Source organism: Petaurus breviceps, unplaced genomic scaffold (genome assembly GCF_028583685.1).
Source record: "Petaurus breviceps papuanus isolate PSGF00001 unplaced genomic scaffold, PetGlider_PUasm1.0 90723, whole genome shotgun sequence".
NCBI classification, from domain to species: domain Eukaryota; kingdom Metazoa; phylum Chordata; class Mammalia; order Diprotodontia; family Petauridae; genus Petaurus; species Petaurus breviceps.
In genome coordinates this window covers 366,775-375,340 of record NW_027187323.1, presented here as the reverse complement: position 1 = coordinate 375,340, position 8,566 = coordinate 366,775, and the positions used below count along the sequence as shown (strand labels likewise).

At 44.9% G+C, this 8,566-nt stretch overlaps 1 protein-coding gene across 2 annotated transcripts in view; it reads left to right on the top strand.

Annotated features, from left to right (window-relative positions):
* The first annotated feature begins 6,961 nt into the window (after positions 1–6,961).
* CENATAC (centrosomal AT-AC splicing factor) overlaps positions 6,962–8,566 on the top strand; it is a 9,656-nt gene continuing 8,051 nt past the window's right edge. The window contains exon 1 of one of the 2 annotated variants that reach the window (XM_069066634.1): positions 6,962–7,028. In XM_069066634.1, coding sequence (XP_068922735.1) covers positions 7,002–7,028 — 27 coding nt within the window. In that variant the 5' untranslated portion in view covers positions 6,962–7,001. Of the gene's footprint in view, positions 7,029–8,229; positions 8,452–8,566 lie in introns of those variants that run through there. The other variant, XM_069066633.1, reaches the window with a different exon arrangement.

Below are 8,566 nucleotides of genomic sequence, written 5' to 3'. Positions count from 1 at the left end.
GATTTGGGCACATTTCTGGGCTCAGGTCCAGGTTCCATTGCAGATTTAGGTTCATGTCTGGGTTCAGGTTCAGGCTCGGGTTTTGGTATGGGTTTGGTTTGGGGCTGATTTGGGACCTTTTTCTTAGCTTTGGCTTTTTTCTTCTTGCCTCTAGACATGTCTTACTAGGACCCCCAAACACCACAGGAGAATTAGCAAGGAAGGGGTGGGGAAAGGAAATTAGATGATAATAAAAACAGATAAAATTCTAATATCAAGAGACAACTGGGACCAAGAAAACTGTATGCTTGCCCATTCTGCTGGCTTATAAGGATTTGACCTCTCAACTCTCCCTTTACCAGACCAGCTGGCGATTGATGCTGTTAATTTGTGGTTAATTGGTCTCACCCTTGTTGGTTAATTAGTCTCTCCCTTGTTGTGCCTTTTCTGAGTTAGTGAATACCCTTTCTTTCCAGCCCTCCCTCTCAGTCCATTTGACTGTCTTGGGGGGAGATAGAAGGGGAAGGGAGAAATGGTACATTGGAGATAGAGACAACAAATAGGAGCTCAGTAATCACAATCCTAATTGAGTTGATTCTCTTCCTTTTCTTGCTGCCTGAAATGGGCAGAAAACCTCTTTGCATAAGGTAGTTTAAACAAAATGAATCAATGACCAAAGAGAGGATTTTTAACTTTTCCCCAGTCCTACTGTCTAACCCTTTCTCTGTAAGCTGTATTTACCTATTTCAGCATGTTTACATATTTCACATGGTTTTAAAGAAGGCATTTTGTAATATAAGATATCAAGATGGAAGTTATTACTGACAACTGTGCAGGTGCCTTGTCTCCCTATCATACTGTGGGTTGTCACTTCCAGGTTCTCCCCTTACCTCCATCACTCATTAACCTCTTCTCCTTTGAGGTTCATTCAAGTCAGATCTACCACCCAATCAAAATCCAGGTAGCTTTTGTATACAGACCCCCCACTCTCCTTCCTCCCTGAACAAGTTCAATGACTGGCTCACAATTTTTCTCCCCAACTCCAGCCGTCACAGTAGGAGACTTCAATATAATATGGATTCTCCAAGCACCCTAACTACTCAGTTCCTTAACCCACCCACTTCCCATAACACCTTAGTCACACACAAAGATGTCAGTCACACATATCCTTGATTTTGCCATTATCCTCAAGTTCACCATCTACATGTATAAGAATTTCAAAATGCCTTTGTCTGACCATAGTCTGATAGCTTTCCATATCTCTCTCTGCCTTCCCTTACCAAATCCTACTCTTCATCTATACGTTGACGTCCAATAAGAATTCTGAAATCCTTTTATGTCACCTTTTATTCGGCTTTCCACATCTGCCTCTGCCTTCCCTACCAAACCCCACTAACCATTCTCTTCTCTTTCCTCCATCTTGACCCCTGAGTGAACCAGTTCAACTCCACACTGTCCTCTTCTCTTGAGTCCCTAACCCCTGTCATATCATTGATTTCACCCTGCCAATCTTCAGCCTTGGATGACTTTTACCATCTTCCACCTTTGTTCCTCAATTTGTGCTGCTGAGTGAAGGTGGATAAAATCATGCATCCATTCTGATCAAGTCCACAACAGATTTATGTTATACAACCTCAACTGGACCCTCCCTGCTTCTAGGCAATTCTACTACACTTCCCTTATCGACTCACTATCTCACTGTCCACAATGACTCTTCCAAACCTTTTTATCCCTCCTCAAACTTTCCATGGCTTCTCCCTTTCCCCACCTGCTCAGTTGAGATCCTTGCTTCATATTTAACCGAAAAAATTGAGGCCATTCACCATGAGCTCCCCCTCCTCCCCTCTTCCTCATCTCCTATAACTTAGATGCCTTCTGCCACTCTTTTCTCCTTCACCCTTGTCTCACGTGAAGAAATGGCATTACTCCTTACCAAAGCTAACCCTTCTACCTACACAAGTGATCCCATCCTATCCCTTCTCCTCCCCCTCTGTCATTCCCACTCTCTCACATCTTCAGTCTCTTCCTATCTACTGACTCCTTCCCTGATACCCACAAAGACATCCATATCTCTCCCATCATCAAAAAAACCGTCTCTTGATCTTTCCACCCTTGCTAACTGTTGTCACGTATCTCTTCTGCCCTTGGTAGATAAACTGGGTAAAAAGACCTTCCACACTCTCCTCTCATTTCTGAACCCCTTACAATTTCCAACGTCATCATTCTACTAAAACAGTTCTTTCCAAAGTTACCAATGATCGTCTAGTTGCCAAATCCAATAGTCCTTTCTCAGTCTTCATTCTTCTCGACTTCTTTGCAGCCTTTGACATTGTGGATCACTCTCTCCTCCTTGATACTCTCTTCTCTCTAGGATTTTGTGGCACCACTCTCTCCTGCTTCTCCTACTAATCTGCCGACTCTATCTCAGTCTACTTTACATGATCCTCACCCAGATCACAACCTGTAACAAAAGGTGTCCCCACAGGGTTCTGTTCTGGGCCAGCTTCTCTTCTTTCTCTACCCTACTTCACTTACTGATCTCATCAGCTCCCATGGATTTAATCACTGTCTCTATGCTAACAATTCTTAAAACTACCTATCCTGCCATCACCTCATTGCTGACCTCCAATCTCCAACTTTCTTTCAGACGTCTCAAACTGGATGTCCAGCAGACATATTAAACTTGTGTCCAAAACTGAACTCATTATCTTTCCCCCTAACAAGGGGTGGGGAGCCTGTGGCCTTCTAGGTCTTTGTGTGTGGCCTTTTGACTTAGTCCAAGTTTTACAGAACAAATCCTTTTATTAAGAGGGGTTATTATAGTGCCTTCTCTCTTTTAATTATTGCCTATTTTTCATGTATAAGGAAGGGCAGATAGGTGATAAAGTGGATAGAACACTGGGTTTAGAATCAGGAAGACTTATGTTCCTGAGTTAAAATCTGACCTCAGACACTAGCTAGCTGTGTGACTCTGGGCAAGTCACTTACCCCTCTTTGCCTCAGTTTCCTCATCCATACAATAAGCTAGAGAAGGACAAGGCAAACCACTCCAGTATCTTTGCCAAGAAAAACCCAAATGGTGTCATAAAGAGTCAGACAGGACTGAAAAACAGCTGATGACTATTGTGTATAAAGCTTGTTTATACGTATTTGTTTACTTGTCTCCCCCATTAGACTGACCTATTTGAGTGCAGGAACAGCATTTTGCCTACTTTTTGTATCCGAAGTGCTTAGCACAGAGCCTGGCTTGGTGCAGGTGCTTTGTAAATGTTTATGGACTGACCTTTGTAGCTCCTTCTGTACCTATGTCAGTAAATGTTTGTTGAATAAAGGAATGAATGGATGAATGTGTCCAAGCAGTGGCCCCTTTGAGAGCAGCTTATCAAAGTCTTCCACCTCCTTCTACTTCACTTAGTGGGAATAGTCAGGAAGCCGCTGTAAGCACAGCTGCAGCTACTTTGATTCCTCCATAGATGTGTATGAGCTTGGCAAAAGATTAGATATTAGATATAGATGTCAATATCACCTCCATCTACTTCTCTTGCTCATTCCTGAGAGTAGAGAGGGTCTACCCAATTTGCTGAGAGCCCTCCCACAGGTGTCTTGACTTTGGGAGTGTGCTAGTGGAGCTCCTGTCGGGGCTGTCTGTCAGTCATCCCAGGCACTTGCTACATGACTGGTTCACTTCCTTTTCCATTCTTTTGAAAGTCTGTGTTAGTGGTATGTTCTAATTTATTCATTTTGTTGTTGCTGCTGCTGTCCAGGTTTTTTTCAGTTGCATCTTACTCTTTGTGACCCCTTTTGGGGTTTTCATGGCAGAGACACTGGAGTGTTTTGCCATTCCCTTCTCCAGCTCATTTTACAGGTGAGGAAAATGAGGCAAATGGGATTAAGCGACTTGCCCAGGGTCACATAGACAGTAAATATCTGAGGCAAGATTTTAATTTAGGAAGATGAGTCTTCTGACTCCAGACCCTCAGTACTCTCTCCACCGTGCCACCTCGCTCTCCTACTGAATATTTACCAAAGCTTTGCTTCAACCCCACCGGGACATGTAACAAGGTTATACTAGCTTCTCTAGTCATGGTCCCCCCTTATCTCCTTCTGGAAACACATCTGGTCAGAAGGCCATCTGGGTCTTAAGCATTCACCAAATCTGAGAGGCCCAGATTTCTCATAGTTGGGATTTTTTATGTCCCAAGATAACCAAGAAGCTACCTTTGGGAAACTGAGGATAACTGGATCCTTGAGGTAGCTTTTTGGATAAAGCCTCCCCATGTTAATGGGCCAGAGTAAAGAATGTGCATCCGGAAAATGCTGGTCTTGTCATAGTGTTAAACCTAAATTCAAAAGGCTTGGGATCACTGAAAGCATGAAGTAAGCATTCAAAATGTATAAAACAAAATTCACTATCTCTCCCTTCCCACTCCTCAACCCACCTATCTTCCAAATTTGTATTTCTTTCAAGGACATCACCAGAGGTAGCTAGATGGATAGAGTACTAGGCCTGGAGTCAGAAAGATCTGAGTTCAAATTTAGCCCTAGACTATTGGGGGCAAGTCACTTAACCTCATCTGACTCAGTTTCCACAACTGTAAAACAGGGACAGTAATAGCACCTCCGTCTCATGGTTGTTGGAGGACCAAATGAGATAATAATACCTGTAGAGTGAGATTAGTACTGTGCCTGGCACACATGTAGTAGGTGCTATATAAATGCTTGTTCCCTTCCCTCTAACACCCATTCAGGCACCCAGGTTTACAATCTCAGGGTCACCCTCAGCTCTTTCCAGAAAATTCCTTCACATTTGCTCTGTATTGTGTGATTTCCATCACATGTAGGAGTGTTTTCCACTACTCACCCCTGCTCCTTGAAGTCAGGGAAAGACTGTTTCATTTCTGTCTTTTTATCTCTCTCCAGAGTCTAGCATAATGCCTCTGGTACATAGCAGGCAGCCCATAAATGTTTGCTGGATTGAATTAAGAAGTGTCAGTATTTGGAATAAATACCAGGGAACAAATGGATGAGATGAAGGTGTTCCCAAGAGTCCTATCTTTGCTCCATACAGCTGTGTAACCTTGGAAAATTTACCATGTTTTTATTTCACCTCCATATTTCACATTAATAAGGTACTTTAAAGGTTAAAAAAAGATTTCCTTCCAACAACACTTCTAGGTATGTAATGTAAGTACTATTATTCCCATTTTACAGATGAGAAAATTGAGGCTAAGACAGTGAAACTCTGTGTTAGACCTAAAATTTAAACTTAGGTCCCTCCTGACTTAAAGGCCAGCACTGCCCCAGTATATTTCTTCCCATCTATAAAATTAAGAGGTTTGATATGCTAGACAACTTCTAGCTCTAATATTCTGTGATTCTGAAATTTAGCTATCACAGAATCACAGTCTGGAGAAACCTTAGAGTTATTTATTTGTGGAGACTCATTAAGCCCTCACCACTGTGACCCTGGATCTGATCCCTTTTTGTAGGGTTAGGGCAATGGAATTAGGTTAAGGGGTATCTCCTGAAGAAGCAGAACACCCTGTAGGAGGGACAGGAGACAGCATGGGTTAGGTAAATCAAATCACCACTACCTGGACCACCATCTCCTCTGAGACCCTAATGGAGATATGGCAAGACCCTGAACTCAGAACCCCAACAGCCTTGGGAATAGTAATACTTCTAGCCTAGTGACCTCAGACATCATCCTGGGAAGCAACCCCTATGGAGATCCAGTCTGGTTACTGTTCCTCAGCTAGTTACCCAAAAAAGAAAGTTCTTGGCATGTGGTGAAAAGGCTCAACATCAGAAACGGATATGATTTTATCAGTGGAAATGGCATTGAAGAAGAGGCATTATCTTCTTCCTTCCCCCTAAGGACCACGGGAACTTTGCCATCCAGCTTGCAGCTGAAACCCTGCATGTATGATGTCTCCCGTTTTTAGAATGTGAGCTAAAAAGCAGAGACTCTCTTACTTTTCTATTTGAATCCTCCAGGGCTTAGCAGAGTGCTTTGCTCATAGCAAATGTTTAATAAATGCTTTACTCATTTATTCACCTGTCTACCAGGAGATAAAGGCAGATCTTGGGTCTCTGGGAAGGGCTAACAAAGTTAACTTTTAGGTCTGCAAGAAAGATGGTGTCAATTGCTAAATAGTTAAACAAGTTATGGGATATTAATTTAATGGAACATTACTGGGCTCTGCTGTAAGAAATAATGACTAATGAAAAAACATATGGGAAGACATATGTTGTCAGCAGGTGGCACAGCTTGGGACTTGGTGTCAGGACGACCTGAGTTCCAGAATCCTGCCTTAGATACTCACTGGGACACTGGGCAAGTCACTTAAAAAAAACAAACAAACCCTCTCCCAGCTTCAGTTTCCCCATCTGTAAACTGAGGACAATGATAGCACCCATCTCACACAGAGTTGTGATGAAAATTAGGCGAGATATAGCATATGTAAAAAGCAATTATAATTATTGTATGAACTCGTGCAAAATGAAGTATAAAGAATAACAATAGCTAACAACAGAGTTATAGCATTTATAGAGTTTCTTTTAAGGCTTTCAATGTAATGCACATATTCATTTAATCCTCACAACGACTGCCGGGAGGCAGGCATTAGTATCATCCTTATTTTACAGATGAGGAAACTGAGTCAGGCATGTCGAGCGACTTGCCCAGGGTCCCGCAGCTACTTAAGCTGGATTTGAAGTCCAGACTTGCGCCTGACCCCGGGTCCGGCGCCGCTGCCTCTTTTCTGTATCCCCGAGCTTAGCACATTGCGTGGCCCGCAGCAGTGTGGCTCAATAATGTTTATTGCTTGATTGCTGCGCCACCTAGCGGCCAGAAAAGCACCAGAAACAATGACCCTACGAGAAGATAAGAGAAAGCAAGACGACTGAAACTGAATGCCGGAAAATATCCTGACGACCACGCTTGAGCTCAGAGAACTGTAAGAAGCCACCTGCACCCCGGTTCTTTGCAGAGACAGGGGACTAAGGGTGTGGGTCGCTGCATGGAAGGTCAGCCCTGCACTAGGTCGGTCAGTTTTGCTCAGTTTATTCTTTGTTCTAATGGATTGCTGCGGTAGGGAGAGGACGGAGTGTTGAGGGGAGACACAATGGAAAGTGTAGGCTGGGTAAAAACCAAGGTCGCAGTAAATTTTTAAAAGAGAGATGGGAGATGGTTTGTGGTTGTCTTCCTGACCACAGTTGGGCTTTCTTGGCAAAGACGCTGGAGTGCTTTGCCATTTCCTTCTCCAGCTCATTTTACAGATGAGGAAGCTGAGGCAAACAGGGTGAAGTGATTTGCCCAGGGTCACACAGCTAGTACGTGTCTGAGGTCATTTGAACTCAGGAACGTGAGTCTTCCTGACTCCAGGCCTGGTGCTCTATCCAATTGGACACCAAGCTGCCCATCAGTAAACATTTAGCACCAACTATGTGCTAAGCACTGTGCTAAGGACTGAGGATACAAAAAGAGGCAAAAGACAGTCCTTGCCCTTGAAGAGATTACAATCTAATAGGGGAAACCAGCAAGCTACCCATGAGATAAACAGGAAATAATTAACAGAAGGAAGATACATGAGGTGTTGAGGAAGGTTTTTGGATTTTAGTTGTGACTTGGGAAGGAGTAAGCAGAGTAGAGAAGGGAGAACTTCTCCAATTTCTTCTAACACTTTTCATCTTTGCTTTGCTGGTTCTACTTTGTGTAGAGACGCAGCCGCATTTAATGCACAGAGCGTGGCACTTGGGAGTCACTAAAATCTGGGTTCAAAACCCCCATCAGCTACCAACTATGTGACCCTGGGTAAGTCACGTAACCTCTATGGCGGATCTCTGCAGAATGAGGGGCTGGAATTAGTGGCCTCCACGCTCCCTCCTAGCTCTAAATCCTGGATCCTACGCCATCCTAGCCTGTGCCGGCTTGTGCTGTTCTTGAGCATCTAGCAAAGTGCAATAATGTACACAAGAAAGCACAGAAGGCGTTTATGGAGCGGACTACACATAGGGTGTAGTGGAAAGAGCTCCACTGAAGCTTCCAACCCTCCCTCTGCTACGGGTAGGACGAGGAGGACGTCACTTCCTTCCAGCGGGTCTCAGCTTTCACTTCCGTAAGAGAAGGCGATAACAAGAGTCGCGCTAATTAGAAATGCATCAGAACGATTCTTGTCTCACCTCGCGGACGCAGAGGGCGTGTCCGCGCAGCCGTAGTACGAGGGACGCAGAGAGGCCCGCCCAGGGCGGAAGGGGCGGGGACTCTACCGGGTCGGAGGTTATGGGGTGTGGCCTCAGAGGAGGCGACGACGCAGGTGCTAGCTAGGAAGGAAAGAGGCTTGGGGAGCTATGGCGCCGGCGCTGCGCTGCCCGCTGTGCCGCCAGAGCTTCTTCTCGGGCCGCGGACATGTCTACAGCCGCAAACACCAGCGACAGCTGAGGGTGGCCCTGGAGCGGCTGCTGCCCCAGGTCTGGCATAGGGAGGATGGGGAGGGCGGGGCCTGGGAGGGTGGGGGAGGGGCCCAAGCCTCTTTCCGTCCTAGCTAGCACCTGCGTCGTCGCCTCCTCTGAGGCCACACCCCAT